General features: G+C 39.9%; 1 protein-coding gene across 1 annotated transcript in view; it reads left to right on the top strand.

The window, feature by feature from the left end:
- Positions 1–784: 784 nt before the first annotated feature.
- The window catches only part of LOC100566237 (polycystin-1-like protein 2), a 47,727-nt gene continuing 28,383 nt past the window's right edge, over positions 785–20,128 (top strand). The window contains exons 1-19 of the mRNA XM_062961878.1: positions 785–1,355; positions 2,925–3,089; positions 4,273–4,458; positions 5,101–5,211; positions 6,924–7,071; positions 7,513–7,742; positions 8,606–9,010; positions 10,223–10,439; positions 11,153–11,160; positions 11,338–11,378; positions 11,875–11,992; positions 12,671–12,878; positions 13,584–13,704; positions 14,855–14,996; positions 16,094–16,294; positions 17,519–17,664; positions 18,389–18,583; positions 18,902–19,027; positions 19,424–19,606. Of these exons, the coding sequence (XP_062817948.1) occupies positions 1,055–1,355; positions 2,925–3,089; positions 4,273–4,458; positions 5,101–5,211; positions 6,924–7,071; positions 7,513–7,742; positions 8,606–9,010; positions 10,223–10,439; positions 11,153–11,160; positions 11,338–11,378; positions 11,875–11,992; positions 12,671–12,878; positions 13,584–13,704; positions 14,855–14,996; positions 16,094–16,294; positions 17,519–17,664; positions 18,389–18,583; positions 18,902–19,027; positions 19,424–19,606 (3,252 nt within the window). The 5' untranslated portion in view covers positions 785–1,054. The remainder of the gene's footprint in view (positions 1,356–2,924; positions 3,090–4,272; positions 4,459–5,100; positions 5,212–6,923; positions 7,072–7,512; positions 7,743–8,605; positions 9,011–10,222; positions 10,440–11,152; positions 11,161–11,337; positions 11,379–11,874; positions 11,993–12,670; positions 12,879–13,583; positions 13,705–14,854; positions 14,997–16,093; positions 16,295–17,518; positions 17,665–18,388; positions 18,584–18,901; positions 19,028–19,423; positions 19,607–20,128) is intronic.

Here is a 20,128-nt window from a genome sequence, read left to right as displayed (position 1 = left end):
AATCAGGCAGAAAAACTCAGTCTCGTGAGAGATGCAAAAAGCAAAGTTTATTTTCACCACAGCTGTGAGAAAGTGGGACAGCCGTACACCCCAAAAGGTTTGTACTTGCAAATGGCTGCCGCAATATGTGCATAGCAAACAAAGAATATATACCTTTGGCTTACCTAAAATTGACCAATGGCTGAGGGTCTTCCTCACCTTCCACACCAACTTGGCATAAGTGATACCTGTGAACTCACTTGTTGATTTCAAGAGAAAGGCACCAGCTCACAGGAAGGGAGGGGCATATGCAGAGGCAAAGCCACATAGGCAAAAGTTTACTATTTTCTGGCTTATGGTCCCTTCAATATAACCCAGAATATCAAGGCAGAAAATCTCACAATATCTGCTTTGAACTGGGCTATTTGAGTCCACACTGCCATATGTTCAGTTTAAAGCAGATAATGTTGGATTTTATTCAGTTGTGTGGAAGGGGCCTGAGTGTATGGTGATAGCATGAAGTCATGCATACGCATCTTGGTTCATTTTTTACAATATACATCTGAAAATATACCACCATGTTGCCTCACTGTGATTGCAGAAGTTCTGGGTGATTGTTATGGTGATCCAGCATTCTGGGTCTTCAAATTCTTATTTTGCAGTTGAATACCCAGCCAAAAAATGTACAATGGCTTTTTTACAGGGTCTTTTATCTCTGGCTGCCACATGGTCAATGACTGCAGATCTCAAAGGAAGCACATGAATTACAGCCCACTGTGTATACCGTCTTGATTTGGAGCTGGGCAGGTGCACAATGGGGTTTTCATATCTACCGGTACATCTTAGTCTCTGACATTTCCCTGGCCATTCACAGATGCAATAATCTTTGTTTATTGAGCCCAGGGTGTTTGCAGGGTATTGCTGGCATTATACGGGAAATGTAAAGGGGATGGAAATAGATGGTAGAGTAGCACGACAGCTCTCAGATCCCTTCAGAAAGTGTCAACAAAAGTCCTGACTCGATGGTGGGCTTCTCCAGTCTCTTTGCAAGACTCAGTGAACCATTGCAGTGAGCATGCAGCATCTCATCATCATTCTTGCATTTCTTGTCCCTCGTCTGCTTACGGAGGATGTATCCTTTGCAGAGGGGATACCCTGTTCTAAGTATCAAGTAGCTTTCAATCGGTCATGCTATGAGTTCGTGAAACTCCAGCGCACATTCACAAGTGCCCAGAGCTGGTGTGAGAGAGGAGGGGGCCACCTGGTCTTTATTGAGGATGAAGAGACGCAGATGTTCTTAGAGGAGCACATTTCTGAGGACAAAGAATGGTGGATTGGGATAACCTACAGCTCTTCTTCAAATGAAACATCTGAAGGTAGGAAGAAATAATTCCTTGTTCTGTGTAAGCCTGGCTAGGGTGGAGGGAGCAGCAGAAATTAAGATAAACCACAGGTGGGCCCCTCTGAATGTTTTGGACTTCCCAAAGCTGTATGAGGTCAGCAGCAAGTACGTAATTATGAATCATGTAATCCAAAAGATCTAGAAAGTCAAAGGGTCTCTATATTTGACAGTAAGAACTTTTCATATTATTAGAATCCCTAATCACACAAGGTTCTTGATGGGCATCAGCTATGTATATATAGAGCTCTGATGTTGTGACTCAGCTGGAACCTCAGATTGACTCTGATGGCGATTATGGGATTCAGGATCAAAATCAGGTTCAGAATGTCCCTGTTGTAGAAGATGAGGAACAGAGAGTTTTTCCCACAGGAGGGAATGATGTTGATGATACTGAAACTAGCTAGGTGCAAATTGACTCAGAAAAGGAGGACAGTTCTCAGTCTGATAGCAAGCAGGCTGACGCTAACGAGCAGACTGACCTTGATGAAATGGAATCTTTAGATTGAGCTGACCGTTTGGAATTCAGGGTTCGAAGGAGTGTGAGAATAGCAAATAAGAAGGAGTTCAGAGGCCAAAGAAATGCTTTCATGCTTGGCAAAGGGTATTAAAGCAGTGTGTTTGGAGACAAACCTTTGTCAAAGCAACTTTGACAACGAGCTGACTGACCTTGATGAAATGGAATCTTTAGTTTGAGCTGACCGTTTGGAATTCGGGGTTCGAAGGAGTGTGAGAATAGCAAATAAGAAGGAGGTCAGAGGCCAAAGAAATGCTTTCATGCTTGGCAAAGGGTATTAAAGCAGTGTGTTTGGAGATAAACCTTTGTCAAAGCAACTTTCGTTTAACCAAGAAGCAAGCTCTCGTTCCCTGGATTATCTTGCAGCTTTTGTCTTCATGTTTTTGAGACTTTCTCATGCTCCATTGGGACTTTGTTTTATTCCCGGTAATTTCTTGGATTATTGGTTAAGGCTTTGTTTTGTAACGATCTTTTGGAACTTTACTTTTGCTTTTAAAGAACTTTTTATCTTCTATTTTCTAATAAACTACAAAAGACTTCAGGCTGTGTGCAGTCTGGTGTATTTAGCAAGGTGAAGCTAACCTGAGGTGCGACATCTGAGTTCCAAAAGGTCCTCTTTGAAATGTTTTAGGCAAATATAGCAGGTGGCAGAGTGAGGTGCACAGACATCAGGGTTAAATGCCTGAAAAAGTGTTGACATTCATTTGTCAGTACAGTTTCTAGTGATGCCCTTAGCTTGGAGCATTCCCATAAGAGAACTGAAAATGTTCAGTGCTAAGTCTTTCTTCAATGCTGGTGACTGGGTGGCTTCTTCCACCACATTTGGAAGCATCAAGCTTGTTGGAAGTACAGGGCTGGCTGTTTGGCATTTAGTTCTCTTCTCCAACATCCTGTTGTCATTTTCTGGAACTCACTTACTAAAGCTGCTTCTTCGGTCTTCCCAATGATGGGTCAGGCCTCAGTAAGGAGATCTTAGTGGGATCCTAGAATTTGTTGGTGTGTATCACCCTTGATGTGAATTTCTTTCAGGGTCCCTGATTTGGTTGGATACCTCAAATATCACCTATAGCAAATGGCACCAAGATTCACCCTCGGTCCTCACATCTTCATGTGGGTATATCCTGAAGAACTCTGGCTATGAATGGGGCATAACAGAGAACTGCAGCCAGGAGTTTGAATTCATTTGTGAGTTTGGTAAGAGATCCTAAGCACATTTCCTTCTATCTGTACTTATATATCTTTCTTGTTTCATTAGATATAATTAAAATGACTGCTAAGAGTTATGGTACAGTGACCTCTGAATCAAGGGGAAATAATCATGGTTTTCTGCCATGCCACGGAGATGACAGGCAGAGATTCTGGCCTGTCTTTTAACCTGATTTAAACTATTGCACATTGGGTGCCGTGCCAAAAGATCTCAGCCAGCATTTGGAAACAATAGTCATTGACAAAATCACAATCTGCCAACTGCAAAAGGCCACCCTACTGGGATCTGCACGCATCATCTGAAAATACATCACACATTCCTAGACACTTGGGAAGTGTTCGACTTGTGATTTTGTGATACGAAATCCAGCATATCTATCTTGTTTGCTGTGTCATAAAATAATAATAATAATAATAATAATAATAATAATAATAATAATAATAATAATAATTTTATTTATTACCCACCTCTCCTCACGGCTTGAGGCAGGTTACAACATTGCTAAAATACAGGAACCAGGAAGTTAGGACTAAAAACCAGGAGCTGTTTCTCTTTTAACAACATTGTTGCCACTAAAAGCATGGGAGCCTAAACTCACTTAAACGGTCTCAATCCCTCCCATGACATCATTTCACACACACTTGTTTTTTCTCTGTTTATCTCCAAGTCTCTGATAAAAACGAGTTTGTCTTTGTTTTACATTCTGTTTCCTAATCTCCAAGCAACTTGACCTGGAAAAACCTTTGTCTCCCACATTCTCCTCAAAAAGCCACTCTGGCCTATTCTCATGGGAACTGAGGAGCCCCCGGTGGCGCATTGGGTTAAACCCTTGTGCTGGCAGGGCAGCTGACTTGAAGGTTGGGTTGCTGACCTGAAGGTTGCCAGTTGAAATCCAATCTGGGGAGAATGCAGATGAGCTCCCTCTAGCAGCTCCAGCTCCATGCGGGGACATGAGATAAGCTTTCTTGCACAGTCTGTATTTTGGGTCATCAGCTGATTTTTCAATCTTGGCCTTGTGTTATGGGATCTGACAAAATGGTACAATTTGCTTTCTAATGCAAAAGGACATAATGCCATGGATATATCACACACATACACACACACGGGATAATGTCCCAAGAGATGTTTGAGTGGTCCATCATATTATAAGAGACATTCTTTATTGTTTAGAATCTGGCCTCAGCATTGCCTGTGACAACTTCAATGCCACAGTGCAGTGTGGATCTGGAGAAGTGATTCAAATTGGAGAAAGCTTCTATGGACGGAAAACGCCTCACTATTGTGTACTCGAGACTCGCCTGGAGTTTGATGTTGAAGAAGAATGTAGCTGGGTCAGCGTGAAGGACGAGGTGGCAGGTGAGAATTGTGCTGGGGCAAAGCAGCAAAGGCAATCAAGAATCTTGTGGCACCTTCCCGTTTTACAAATTTCATCTGGGATAAATTTAATAGCTTCTAAAAGATCTCATTGTTGCAAGTAAAACACTGGTGTTTCAAGATTTGCAAAACCTATCAGAAGGAAGTAATTTTGGTTATTATTTGGTGAATAATGGGGAAAGTAATCAGCATGAATTACAACTTTTAAATAGGTATATTTGCATCATCACACTCAGTTTGGAATTCTCTGTAATCTTAAAAAGACTTTCGAAATATGGACACAGGTGTGAATAAACACGTGGAAGATTTTTGGCCTTGCTTTCCTTTGTAGTAATATCCACCCTTCAATCACAATTGAAAGTTCCCTGTTCCCAATTTAGAATTTCAATAAGACATCATATACTGGTATAAGGATAAGGGAATGGTAGAATGGGATTTAAGTTCAGCAGGTCCTAGCTGCTCTCCTTCCTACTTTCAGAGCAATCGTTCAAAGAATTACACCTTTTACACTTTGATGGTGGCATAAAATTCAGCTTTAAATGTCAAGGTGTTTGGGGGGTCTTAACATTTGGCACTGTCATCATTCAGGTACCAAATGAGATAGTTTCATATCTATCCTTGCAGGGCAGTGCCATGGGCTCCAAGCATGCCAGGTAGCCGCTGATGGGACTTTCTTTGGAGACCCCTGTTCGGCTTTGGGAAGCTATCTGTCTGTTCAGTACCATTGCATGGAAGGTAAGTTTCATAATTTTTTCACCCACTGGACAAGAACAGCCACAGATTGAAAGGAGTTTCAGCTTATATGTAGTCTATCCCTACTGTTGCCATACACCCAATTTTGTCAGATTCTTTGTGGCTCTTAGGCATGTCCCATGGCATTTGTTTGGAGTAGGAATTCTGGAGCCAGGATGCAATTATACCTAGTTTGTGCGTACTCAAAAACCGAGCCTCTCTAGGTTCTGGGACATGCAGAAGGGATTCTGCTGTTTATAAAATGTCCCAGGGACACTCTTCTCTTCCCATTTTATCCTCAGTTGACTTCAATTGCTGCAAATCAAGTTCAAAGTTGAAACATAGTTGGCACTGAAGGGGGGGAAATGAAAGAAGGGGGAGAAATATTGCCCTTCCTAGTAGGCTCAGGCAAAAGCAAACTGCTGCAGCTTTTTCTAATTTATGTATTTTTCCTCATTAGCAATGGTTTGCCTTCTTGATCACACTATGATGTTGCTCTGTCCTAGGTGCCTCAGTTTTCAATCTGTAAAATATTGTCAGGTATGTCTCTTTTGAGTCCAAAATATTTTAACATCCATCAAGTGAGATTTCTGTCCTTACTAGCTAAATCACATTGTCAGTCCTCTCAATGACCCCTGGTTACCCCACATGGTCAGCAAAAAAGATCTTGTTTTCTTTAGTTCATGAACTAAAGTTTAGCTCATGTACTAAAATGTGACATATGACTCATCTGTCCTAGCTTCCTCTCAACAAAACAAAAATTGCTTAACTCGACCACTTTGCTCTGGATGTGAATCACCTCCTCAAACATTTTAAAATGCACAGTCTCTATAAATCTGATCACTAAAGTTGGCAGTTCAAAGCTGTCCCACATCATGAAGTTTCCTGTTGCCCAAAACGAACCTACCAAAGTGGAGAATTTGGGCCCTTTGTCTTGTGCCTGGGCAGGGTCTGAAACTAGAGACTTGAAAATACATTCTGAGATCTGCAACCCTAATGATCACGTGTATCTAATGATGACTGGGGTGTCCAGTTTTAGTGGGGTTCTGAATCCACTCTGGGATTTAGTCCAAAGTACAGAACCTATTTTGTGAGTCTCGTGAAAGATACAAAAAGCAAAGTTTATTTTCATCATAGCTATGAGAAGGCAGAACAGCCAAACACACCCACGAGTGTCCATATCATGCGAATGGCCGCTGCCAAGAATGTCACAGCAAACAAAGAATATATATCTTGGCTTATCTAAACTTGACCAATGGCTGAGGGTCTTCCTCACCTTCCACACCTACTTTGGCACAAGTGATACCAGTGACCTAACTTGTTTACTCTGAGCTTTCTTCTCTCCTCAGAACTTTCTGGAGAAAAAGCACCAGCCAACAAGAAGGGAGGGGCATATACAGAGGCAAAGCCACATATGCAAAAGTTTACTATTTTCTGGCTTATGGTCCCTTCGATGCCAATATGTTTAATTCTGGGAAGATCTTGTCTGACCTCTATTTAATTCTTAATATGTACATTGTACACTTATGGATGCCTCTAGTTTGTGTAGATGCAAGTCAACAGGTGACTTGAAGACACATACCCACACAAACACTTAATTTTAATACGCACATTATAAACTTCCACAAGTATTTGTATAGATGTAGCCAACAGATGACCTAAAGATGCTAACACATGGAAACAAAGCTAGTACTATTCTGTGCATTGTTTTACAGGCTTGCGACTGGCTGTAACAGAGAAGAGCTTTGTCTTTGAAAATGTCACCATATCCTTGAAGTGGCTGCTTTCTCCTTATTCTGGCAACCTTTCGTGCATCATTAGCACTGGAGATGGAAACACGATTGATCCATATTACCCGCCAACGTAAGCTAAATTTTCTGAAGTTGAGTTAACAAAGGGCCTTGGTTCTTCTATTTTTGTGATTTGCTTTGACGAAAGCTTCCAAATCACCAAAGATATGTGCAGTGAAATGTCTAAAGATATTATCACATGCAGCCCCCCCCCCCACACACACATTTCTAAAAGCAGTATAAGCAAGCTAAAGAGAACCATAAGGCCTGCAGAAGTTAAAAAATGAGAGAGAGAGAGAGAGAGAGAGAGGGAGAGGGAGAGGGAGAGGGAGAGGGAGAGGGAGAGGGAGAGGGAGAGGGAGGGAGGGAGTTCTAATTCATGGAGGTCAGAAGTGGGAAGTAAATGGAAAACTGGAGTGAGTGTGGTGCAGAGTATCCTGAAACACTACATTCGGCAGCATTTTGTTGCAAACCCTGTGTGCTTTGATGATAATCTTCCATTGTGTTTCCCAAGCTTGTTTAGCAATGTGAGCCATCACTATGTCTCTCCTGGTAAATTCACCATCTTTGTGGAATGCACCACCAGTGAATGGCATGTAACTGCTCAAAAACTGTTGACTGTGCAAGATAAAATGGATGAGCTGACTGTTAGCTGGTGCTTCAGCAAGAACGAAGTAGGAAACCGCTCTCACTGCAGGACTCTTTATGAGGAAACTCTGTGGATTCAAGTGGAACTTAATGGAGGTCAGATTTCTTTCCTCCTCCTCCTCTTTTCACATTTTTGACACTTTCAGCCAGATATGTCTGCAATGCAAAGGAGAAACTTATACTAGACTAGTATATTGGGCTTATCCTGGATCTGTTGCAACAACATTTTTGGTTATTGTTTTAATGTAGGACAATTACCTTCAAAAGGGTCCTGACTCAGGAGGGAAATCAGGCAGAAAACCCAGTCTCGTGAGAGATGCAAAAAGCAAAGTTTATTTTCACCACAGCTGTGAGAAGGCAACAGCCGTACATACCCCAGAGGGCTGTACCATGAAAATGGCCGTTATCAAAGCATGTCGTAGCAAACAAAGAATGTATACCTTTGGCTTATCTAAAATTGACCAATGGCTGAGGGTCTTCCTCACCTTCCACACCTACTTGGTATAAATGATACCTGTGACCTCACTTATTTACTCTGAGTGTTCTTCTCTCCTCGGAACTTTCTGGAGAAAGGCACCAGCTCACAAGAAGGGAGGGGCATATGCAGAGGCAAAGCTACATAGGCAAAAGTTTACTATTTTCTGGCTTATGGTCCCTTCATTAAAAGATCCTTAAAAGAATTGGGCACAATCCAAATAGAATGTGACTGTACTAAATGGATAGGAAGCTGATATATATAAACTCTTCTGCATGTCAATTACTGCAATGAGTTGATTACAATTGGGATTGAACTTGTTAAACTTTTAGGGGAAGGATCAAGGTTCCTTCCAATGATGAAAGTGAGGAAAGGTCACAGTGCAGTGGACCACTAGTATATTAATTTATGAATATAATAATCATCCTTCCAAATGGCATTTTGCTGACATTGTTGACTTCTCATAGAGGAACTTCCTTTTCAGGGACTGGAGTGACCTACACTGTTCTAAGCAACAACAAGACGGTGACAGAGTCCAGTGTAAAGTCAGGCATTGTTCCTCATAATTTGACCTTGGATGGTGCATCTCAACAGCTTTTAGGTCCTGGGGTACATCGTCTGGAAATTGTTGCAACCAGCAACACCACAGAAGAAGAACTTACAGAAGTCCTCACTGTCCATTTAATAGAATCAGTCTCTGGCCTTCAAGCTGAATTAACCTCTCGCTCTGTGGAGTTAGGAGACAATCTAGAGGTCATAGTCTCTGCTCAACACGGTGCTCCCCACAAACTGAAGTTTGAAGTGTCTGGATCTAACAAGACTTTTACTCATTGGAGAGATTGTCCTGAAGGAGCATCTGAAACCTACAGAATCCCACTGGAGGCTGAAGGTACTCCCATCTAGATGTGCAAATGTAATCCGCTTTTCACTAATAGTTAGGCAGAATCCACTCAAATGAGACCTTCCATCCGTGGCTGCATTGGCATTGGCCTGCCATACAAACACAGATAACAGCGACAATAAATCATTCCTAAAATTAATTATTTTCTTTGTGCATTTCACTTAAATTATACTTCAAAAGTTATAACTGCCTCAGCAATCCAGCATTAAAGCAATGCAATATAATGTATATACTCGAGTATAAGCTGGGTTTTTCAGCCCTTTTTTAGAACTGAAAAAGCCCCCCTCGGCTTATACTCGGATGAGGGTCTTGGTTGGCTTATATTCGGGTCAGCTTATACTTGAGTATATATGGTACATTTATTATTTTCCTCTATTATTATTGGCATTGTTACATTTATTGTTTTACTCTTCTTCTTCTTCTTCTTCTTCTTCTTCTTCTTCTTCTTCTTCTTCTTCTTCTTCTTCCATTTATCATTTTACTCTTGTTATTATTGCTACTATTCCATTTATTTTAATCTATTTTTATTATTATTAATGCATTTATTATTCCATTCTGATATTATTATTGTTATTGCATTTATTATTTTACTCTATTTATTATAGTTAATACATTTATTAATTTACACTATTATTACATTTATTATTTTACTGTATTTATTATTATTGTTACATTTATTATTTTACTCTATTATTATTATTACAGTATTATGATTATTAAAAGGATACATAAGCACATTTACATTAGGCCCAAGCCAGCCTGGCTCATGATCAAAGAGGTAGACTACAACTCCCATTAAGTCCAAGCAAAGTCAAAGGAGCTGTAATCGAAAATTGCTAAGGATACCAGATTCCACGATCAAGACTGAAATAACATGAACATAATTTGTTCCCTACAGTGTTGCCACATTCTTGGCAGTTTAATAGGTTTTTTTGTTTGTTTTTTCAGCCAACATGTCTCTTCCACTCATCTGCCTCACCTTTTGCTCTAGTTGGCGGGAAGAAGGAGAAAGTAAACTGTTGGTTACTCCCAGATATGTCTGGCTCTCAGATAGCTAGCGTTGGGGACTGAACAGTAAATACTAGAGCTTAGAAAACACAATTTCTAAACCACAATTCCCTACTGATGGAAGAATTATAAAAGCTGCAAGGTTTGTTTGTTTTTTATTGGTTGGTTGATTGCAATGTGTTCCCTTTTTAGGTACTTTTCTGGTCAAAGTGCTTGCGATGAATGCCTTCTCGAACATGAGCGTGGATGTAGGAACTGTCACAGTGTCATCTAACAGTTCTCATAAAGAAGGCAAAGGCAAGTGCACACTTCATTATCTTCCTAAAAATGATAAAGCAATACATTTTAAAATGCAAGTTTCCTTCGTTCCCTTGCCCAGATTTATATATGTTATGTGCCCCAATTCGAAGTAGTGAGAAGTGTGAGGAACTGTCACCACATTCATGTATCTATTGGCCCAGTTAGGGACAGCACCTGAAATTTCATATGTATGTATGTATGTATACGTAAAGGTAAAGGTTTCTCCTGACATTAAGTCTAGTCGTGTCCAACTCTGGGGGTTGGTGCTCATCTCCATTTCTAAGCCAGAGAGCCGGTGTTGTCCATAGACACCTCCAAGGTCATGTGGCCGGCATGACTGCATGGAGTGCTGATATATATATTATATTATATTATATTATATTATATTATATTATATTATATTATATTATATTATATAGTAAGGTAAAGGTTTTCCCTGATGTTAAGTCCAGTCATGTCCGACACTGGGGGTTGGTGCTAATCTCCATTTCTAAGCCAAAGAGCCGGCATTGTCTGTAGACACCTCTAAGGTCATGTGGCCGGCATGACTGCATGGAGCGCCGTTACCTTCCCGCTGGAGCGATACCTATTGATTTACTCACATTGGCATGTTTTCGAACTGCTAGGTTGGCAGAAGCTGGAGCTAACAGCGGGCGCTCACTCCACTCCCCGTATTTGAACCTGGGACCTAATATATATATTTGACCATTTTAAAGTAAACGGGGTGCATCTGCACTGTAGAACCAATACAGTTTGACATGGATCAGTGCTATGGATCCCTGGGAATTGCAGTTTTAGAAGATCTTTAGCCTTCTCTGCCAGAACGTGCTGTTAGCTCACCGAACTGCAACTCCCAGGACTCCATAGCATGGAAATCAAAGTGGTGTCAAACTGCATCAGTTCTAAAATGTAGATGCACCCAAAGCTGGTGTTTTGAAACTGGATATTTCTACCAGTGATTTGTATTTAAACATGCTGTTTAAAGCTGTTTCCTTTACATTAAATAGATCTTCTTGAGGAAGAAGAGCAATCAAATATAAAAAGAGTTGTGAGTATTGAAGAGATTTTAATAAGACATGTGTAAAGGGGAGCAAATACTGAGAAATTCCTTTTGCAAATATGTCAGATACGTCTAGCTACCTATTGCTTTCTTAAAAATGTGATATAGTGGTTAACACTTAATTTTTTCATTGTATTAATTTATGTAAATAATGTTTAGGCCATCCTTTGGTAAGGTTATCAATAAATAAAATGATAAACAAAATAAAACTGTAACATTATAGCACACAAACAAATGTGCTGACATTTCTGTTTGCCTATTAAATTGGCAGACTTTGAAATTTCACTGCTGTTTAGCTTTAATTCTTCTTCCATAGTATGCGACTTGTAATGACCTATAGCAAAAACATAAAACTAGTGAAGATTCATCGGCAAACGGTAAACAAGAAAATAACCCTTAATTTTTTTAAAGTTGTGATTCAGAAGGAATCTTTGCTTGCACATGGATGTCACAGCTCTGATTTAAAACTTTCTTTGCACTTTAGGATGACAAAGGGAAAAATAAGATATACATTAAGCCCAGTCGCCATGCTGGACTCTTCACAACCATTATTCTTGGTTGGCCTGATGAGAGCAACGGTTCTGTCTACACTTGGTCTTGTGGTATGTGGATTATGGGCTTTATGTGACCTTCCTTCCTACACTTTTGGAGAGAATGGTCAGTTCAGGAGACCATTCACACTATACAAACTTTAACTACCACATGGCAACATCCTATAGATTTCTAGGATTTGTCATTTGGTGTGTCACTAGAGTTCTCTGGCTGAGGGCGTTAAATGCTTCTCTCTAAACTCCGAACTGCGGGAATTCATATTACAGAACTATGGCAGTTATCGTGGAATCATAGCACTATAAATGTGTGGTGTGAATTTTCCATTGGATAAGAAATGAAAAAGAATATCTTTGAAGCAAGTTGAAATGTTTGCATGTTTGCATGCTCTGACATCCATGTACTCTCATTTTCCTGGATTTTCTTGCAGCTCTTGTGTTCATGTTCTTGGGATTTTGTCATGCTCTAATGGGATTTTGTTTATTCCTGGTGATTTTCTTGAATTATACTCTAAGGCTTTATTTTGTAACGATCTTTTGGAACTTTACTTTTGCTTTTAAAGAACTTTTTATCTTCTATTTTCTAATAAACTAAAAAGACTTCAACTTGTGTGCAGTTTGGTGTATACAGCAAGGTGAAGCTAACCTGAGGTGCAACGTGGAGGGGATGTTAGGGTGGGCTTGGAGAAGAGGGCCAGAAAAGAGGATGACTAGTTGGGAATGCCTTTACAGGATCTTGCTGGCCTGAATGGGGTGAATGTGTGCAAGAACAGTCCATCCAGACGGACCAAAGGGAAATCCGGATTCTTCCTGCCTGCTTACCTCCTCCTAGCTCGGCTGTGACTGTGAAAGTTACAGTCAAAAACTTGGAAAAGCAAGAGAAACAGGATGAGCAATGTCTCTACATCACAGCAAAGCAAGACCTGAGGCCACAAATCAGGTGTGTGTCGCCCTTGTATTAGTGTGCAATTCGATTAGATGGTGATCTCTTGGGGAACTGAATACACTTGTAAGAAAATGAGCAGGAACCCCGTGCAATGCCTGTTCTAGAACATTTCTCCCCATAGCATTTGGGACGTCTAGAACCTGGATCTGCGAAATGTTGAAGTCCAGCACTTTAACCAAACTGGCTTCTTCATTGCAGTGAAATTGTTTGAATGTTTATGGCATAGCCTCTCCAGAAGCCAACACAACAACTTTATGTTTTTCACAGGCGTTTAACTTCTCTGAGTCATATGAAGTATAACACAATACTGCTTTTCTCTCCTGAACCTGTGATAAATATTTGCTCTTGGGGTTTCTTGCTCAGAGCCTTTAGGCAGGGCTGTAGCCAAGGAAGGGGCGGTTAGAGGTTCAATCCCTCTTGAAAATTTTCAGGTTTTTAAAAAACTGGTTTACTCATGAATTTTAACTGATTAACCAAATCCCCATGAGTGTCCACTGAAGTTTGTTGATGGAGCCTGATTTCTAAATTATTTTACATTATGGAACTACTCTTCATGATTCGCTAAAAAAAAGCGAATCATGATTCACCTCCCCCCCCCCCCCATTTTTTTCTGGCTATGGCTCTGTCCTTAGGCCAAACATTCCACTTATTGTGTTATATACTTGTGCTTGCTAACCATGGCTTCTGCCTTCTTCTTAGTTGTGAGATGAACTGCAAGCCAGTAAATGTCACAGAAGATGTTAGACTCAGCGTCTCAACAGAGCTGGATTCAAAGGCCACACTCTACAAGTGGTATCTAGACCATTCATTTGAAAGAAAGGTGAGCCTTCCTCTCCATCCCCGATGTTTTGGAATAAATTGATCAGTTTGCAAAAATAATGATCACAAGATTTGTTTTAAAAAAGGAGAAGCAGCCTTCATTCTAAAAACAATATCTAAACACATACCCACCCTCCAAAATGCAGCATCCTTTCCCAAAGATGTATTATTGAAACTCTCTAAGCTGGCAGAGGGACTGGACGATCCAGCCCAAACCATTTTGAGGGCTCTAGGTTGGTAAACACTATTTAAATGCTACAGTATAAGGAAGACTTAAGAGACCCATAAGTATCGTATATACTCAAGTATAAGCCGACACGAATAAAAGCCGAGGCACCTAATTTTACCACAAAAAACTGGGATAACTTATTGACCCGAGTATAAGCCGAGGGTGGGAAATGAAGCAGCTACTGGTAAATTTCAAAATAAAAATAGATACCAATAAAATTACATTAATCGAGGCATCAATAGGTTAAATAATGTATACATATGGATACAGATATACAGGTACATGGATCTATATGTATATAGGATTTGCAAGGACCTGCAAAAATATGAGGGGAAAATTCATATATAAAGTTCATGTATATAGATAGATACAGATATATAAGTACATAGGGATTGCAAATGCATGCAGGGGGTTAATGCCTATATATCTATAGGAGAGTTTAACAAATATTTCAGGGGAAAATGCCTTTATAAGATTAATGATATATATTTTTCTTCTTCCTGACTTGCAAGGGCGTCTCTCCCTTTTTAAAACATTCCCTTGGTTAAGAGCAAGGGAGGCTTTGAAAAACACACTGATGAGGAAGGGTAAGAGAGAAATATATCATATATTGCAAGCAATGGTCTCCAGGTTCTATTGCCTGGCCTTGACCTTGACCCCATTATAAGCCGATGGAGGCTTTTTCAGCTCAAAAAAAAGGGCTGAAAAATTCAGCTTATCTTTGAATATATACAGTAAGCTGAATGAGAGCTACGTAATTATATTGCTTTAAAAATAAATGGAAAAAGTCATGCAACTATATTTCAAGTCTAGATGAAACACCCAAATATGCTGAGAAGACCGTCTCTTTAGGAAACACAGCAGAAGACCTACTGAAAACCAAGTATTGATCCATCTATGTTTCTCTTTTGTTTCTCCGCAGCGCATTATGCTCCCATCAGTCTGTAGTTTGACAGGTTTCCCCCAGAGCTCCCTCACTTTGCTTCAGAGCAATACAGCAAGGCTGGTGCTGAACACCTCTTTCCTGCAAACACAAGGAGAAGCCTTTAGGATTAAAGTAACAGGTGAGAGGACCCAAATTTGGATAATCTGGTTTGATGATTTTTATTTGCTGCTTTGCTCTAAATTGATAGTTTGAATGCTATGGATCATTTTCAAAGGTATAGAGCTAGTAATCCTTTGCAGCAAAAGCAACAAAGAGGCTTATGGTGACTTAAGAATTTATCACATGAGTCAGACAAATTGCAATTATAGCCGTGTAACAGCGGGCCTTACTATGTGGACTTGTCCTCTTTTATTGTTCTGGGGGCCAAGGAGACAGTCGGAAGGCATTTCTTTTACAAAAGGAGGTGATTAATGGATTGTATAGTAAAAATAACGATCACCTGAGAATATAAGAGTCATACTATTCATGAAAGCCATAGCTACAATTAGTTAGTTAGCCTTTAAGCATTTTTTGTTGTTTTTGTTGACAGTTGATGTTGCTATCTTAACAGAAGAGTCAGATATGGTGAGGCTGATGATAATTATATCCAGAATCTTGACTGCTACAAAGCATATTTCTGAAAATTGCAGTAAACATCTTGGGAAGGTCATGTTAATGTCTGTTATAGTGTAAGACAATTACCTTCAAAGGGTCCTGGCTCAGGAGGGAAATCGGGCAGAAAACTCAGTCTTGTGAGAGATGCAAAAAACAAAGTTTATTATCATAGCTATGATAAGGCAAACAGCCATAGGCACCCATTTCAATGGGTCCTGTACCATGCAAATGACTGCCGCAACATGTGCGTCGCAAACAAAGAATGTATACCTTTGGCTTATCTAAAATTGACCAATGGCTGAGAGTCTTCCTCACCTTTCACACCTACTTGGCATAAATGATATCAATGACCTCACTTGTTTACTCTGAGCTTTCTTCTCTCTTTAGAACTTCCTGGAGAAAGGCACCAGCTCACAGGAAGGGAGGGGCATATGCAGAGGCAAAGCTACATAGGCAAAAGTTTTATTATTTTCTGGCTTATGGTCCCTTCAATAGGATGAGCTGTTCTTTAGCAGATGTGTTGAATACTGAGAAAGCAAATGCTCTTTTAAGTGCAAATTCAGATGTGACACAAGCTATTTCAAATCAATTCATGACCTGTTTTGTTTATAAACATTCCAGCTGTGAATGAGCACAAGTATGGCGAAGAAATCTTCATTGTCAGCACAGTGCCTCCTCCAGCAGCCCCAGTCTGTACAATATCCCCTGAGCAAGGATCAGTTCTCACAAGTTTTTCAATCTCCTGCACCACTTCCTGCCTGGAGGATCAGTGCCTTCCATCGGATAGCTCCTCACTCACATATTGTTTCTATCTGGAGCCAAGTAAGAGTCACAGTGTTGTAATATACAGCATTATCTGCTCTATGTACAGAGAGCCAGCCTGGTGTTGTGGGTGGAGTGCTGGACTACAATTCTAGAGATCAGGATTTGAACCTTCACTTGGCCATGGCAATCCCAACGGGCTGAAATTGCATTTCACACTCTTTCAGCCTTAGAGGGTTCTGAAAAATATATTTTTTCGTAGGGGTCGTCATCTTAGCTAGTTCCAATATAATACAAACGGGCAGCCAAGGAGACGTATGCTTTATCTTGGGAAATAGTGGGAAAAAATACTTTGGTGTTGGGAATGTATCATCCAGATCTTCAAAATGAAATTGGTTCTTACGGGAGCAAAACCTGAGACTCAGAAAGTTTGTGCTGCAAGTTCCTTTGGAAGTTATTTGTAGAAAAGCACTGGAGGCACTGGAGAGAACACTTCTCTAGGGATTGCTCGGTCCTTCTGCATAATTCTGTAGTATGCTTTGGCTGGAAAACTAGACATTGTGGATTTCAGACAATGTGAAAGGTCCTGAAACAGATCCCTCGTGTAATACATGAGGCAGTAAAAAACACACACACATGGCAAGCAACTGATGCATTTCATTTCAGAAAGTGCTGGACTAATTTAAAGCAACCAGGAAGATGAAACAAAAAGTCTTTGGTAATGTTCGGAGCCCTAACAAATTCTTTAGGCTCAGGGACATATCATATGAATCTTTTTAAAAAAATTCCTGGCTGTACATTTTCTGCTCTGTGATTAATACAAGCACCAAGAGGGTCAACAAGGACTGCAGAACTAATACAGTGTTCCTTCACTTATCGCGGGGGTTAAGTTCCAGGACCACCCGCAATAAGTGATGCTATATTTATTTTAATATTTATACATTATTTTAGTAGTTATACACTATTTTAAGTCTTTATCAACCAATCGTGTGTTGATAAATCACCTCCTTCTCATCCCGTTGCCGCTTGGGCTTCTTTTTTCTCCCTTTGGCTTCTCCTTCCTCCCTTCCTTAAGCTGTAAATTGTAATTTTTTATGATTTATAATATTCTTTTAGAGTTTATTGAAAAACCCGAAACAGCAAATCCGTGAAAAGCGAACCACGAAGTAGTGAGGGAACACTGTACATAGTTTGGGCTGTTTTTGTTTGCTTGCTTGTTTGATGTGAAGAGATTTGTTTTCCATTGCCATAAAGTTCACTCTCTGTTCCATTTGCCCCTTCCAGATTCTCTCCTACACTGTGGACACAATTGTGTTCTCCCTTCAGTTTACCTCCCACTTGGAGAAAAGGACAATGACTTCCTTTTACGAATCCATGTTTCTGTAACCAATAGTTATGGTGACACACTTCATACAAATTCCACTGTCAGGGTAAGTTAGACATGGCTTTGTCTGCTTTTTGTTAATGGTGGAGGAAACACTTCTCAGATCTCTTTCGAACACTCTGCACAGTTCAACACTCTGAAAACTCACTTTGGATTGAGTCATACTTCAGGTTCTTCCAGATTGTTCTAAAAGAGTGTGAACTTTCACAGTATGGCTCCCTGGGTTTTGTCAGTTGCTCTTGCTTCTGTATCTACTCTCCTTTCTTTTGTAGTGCTTTCTAGATTCTTCCAAGGCATTCTTCCTTCCTAGAAATCAGAATTAGAGTTGTGCACGGAAGCTGTTTTCCTTCATTTCATTCGTTCTTTTTTACTTTCATAACCTTCGGGAGCACGTAACAGGTAGCAGATAGGTGTAGATTTCTCTCACTTCCTGTTGTCTCTACTCTGTTCTTAACTATGAGTAATTTGTAAGTTGGATGTTTGTAACTCGGGGTTGCATGTAGTCTGAAGGGCTGATTTTCTTCTCTGAATTAAAAAAAATGTTTTTAGAATAGTGATGTGGTGCAAAAGTTACCCACACACTGTAACAAAAAAAAAATTAAAAGAAAGAAACAGAGAGTATGTTATTGTTTTGATCTATCTCAGAATAAAAAAGAACCCCACTTAAGGATGAGAACAAAATATTGCAGCTTTTAGAATGCCCTTGGTGGTAATGGAGGGAAACATTCTGGATGCTCTGTAATCAGAACATTTTCCCCTTGTTTTATAAGGTTTGGCCTGAGGATATAAATGATGGAAACCAGACGCTGCAGAGTATTATTTTGGAAAAATCAAACACCATCCTAAAAGGAGAGAACAACAGTATGTCCCTGTTCCAGCTGTACAAATCAGTATCTTCTGTTCTTAATCACAAGATGAAGGAAGAGAATGTTAATACATCACTGCAGACAGATACAAGGAAGGAGGTCAATATTTCATATTGCTTTGTTTTTATTTGTACTGTAAGCTACTTTGAGTTGCATTTGGGAGAAAAATGGAATATAAATAAATAAAATAAACAATAAAATACATAAATGCTATTCCATTACCACTGTTGAACTGATGGTCTAGTCATCTTCTACATGTGCAATCCCATCCTATACAAAGTATTAGGTTGACTCAAGAGATATCTGATACTAGGACAGACTGCAATCTCCTGCACTGGCTAGGAACTGAATTAGTTGACCTCTAAATCCCTTCCAACACTTTGAAATTTCTCTAATATTCTCTCTTGCCATTCCTAGTTGAGAGAGCTCATGCTGACCACTCTGTCCACTGTCAATGTAACATCAATGCAGACAGCACTTAAGATGTCTGAAGTTCTGAAAGCAGTCACATACAGGAGTGAAGAGCTATCTTCCTTGGCACAGGTGAGTGCTAGATGGGATGCATTTCCTTTAACCTTAGTCCATGTAGTACAGCAAGGGATGCAGTATTATTGTGAAAATTGATGGGGATATTTCAGAAGACATTTAGATTGACTCCGTTGTGTAGTAAGGAAAACAATGGAATCTTGGAAGTGGAAAGAACAGACAGAATTGAAGAAAATAAGAGTGTAAAGAGAAATATTTTGGAATCTTCCGGCAGTAATGTTTTGGAATCTCCTGGCTGTTCCTGTCACTTGGTGCTGCATTGTTGCAATCTTGCAATCCAAATTTGATTCTGAAAGATGAGACCTCTGAAAGCACTGCCATTTAATTGCTTGTCCTCTGAGAGAATGTGCAGGTGAGTGTTTGTGTGTTCACATACTTTTCTTCCCTGCTCAGGTGGAAGCCGGCCATACCCTGAAGAGTGTCAGTCAGTCTTTGCTGATAGTGAATAGTGAAGATGGTCAAGATGATCTACAGCGCAAGGAGGCGGCCGGCTACCTCTTTGCAGCTGTGAGCAATGTCCTTGAGGCTTCAGGTCAGAATGGAACTGAGGATGTTTCTGCCCCAGAGTCTTCACAGGTGATGACTTTTTATTCTAAAATGATAAATTATAAAAGACCAATATAGCATGAGTTTATATACGTAAGAACTACTGATGAACCAAATTCTTGATTTTAAAAGCTTCTGGTAGAATATATTAATCAAGTTTTCCTTCTTCTTCTTAGTTAGAGCAGCACAACATACCACAGACTTTCTGCCTATAGTTTGTGACATCCAAACCTGGCATTCTAATTTATCTCTTCACATCAAGCCAAAGAATTAAACCAAGAAAAAATATGGGCTATTCCTCTGTCACAACAGAAGAGGGGAAAGTCAGTTTGTTGTTCTCATTTACTGATGAAAAAGAAACCACAGCATTCAGGTCTGAGGCTTATTGAGCCACAAGGCAATTGGGACTAACATACTGAATTGCCCATGATTTGGTCAAGCTGTTTTCTTTGAATCTGAACGTGACTGCCCCAAGAGAAAGGCTTAGATTGATATTCGCCAGTACCAAGTGAAGCTAAAATATAATAATTCTTCTACTAATGAATATCAAAG

The sequence above is a fragment of the Anolis carolinensis genome, unplaced genomic scaffold (genome assembly GCF_035594765.1).
Source record: "Anolis carolinensis isolate JA03-04 unplaced genomic scaffold, rAnoCar3.1.pri scaffold_9, whole genome shotgun sequence".
Taxonomy (NCBI): domain Eukaryota; kingdom Metazoa; phylum Chordata; class Lepidosauria; order Squamata; family Dactyloidae; genus Anolis; species Anolis carolinensis.
The sequence above is the reverse complement of the archived record's forward strand: the minus strand, read 5'-3'. Positions and strand labels throughout refer to the sequence as shown.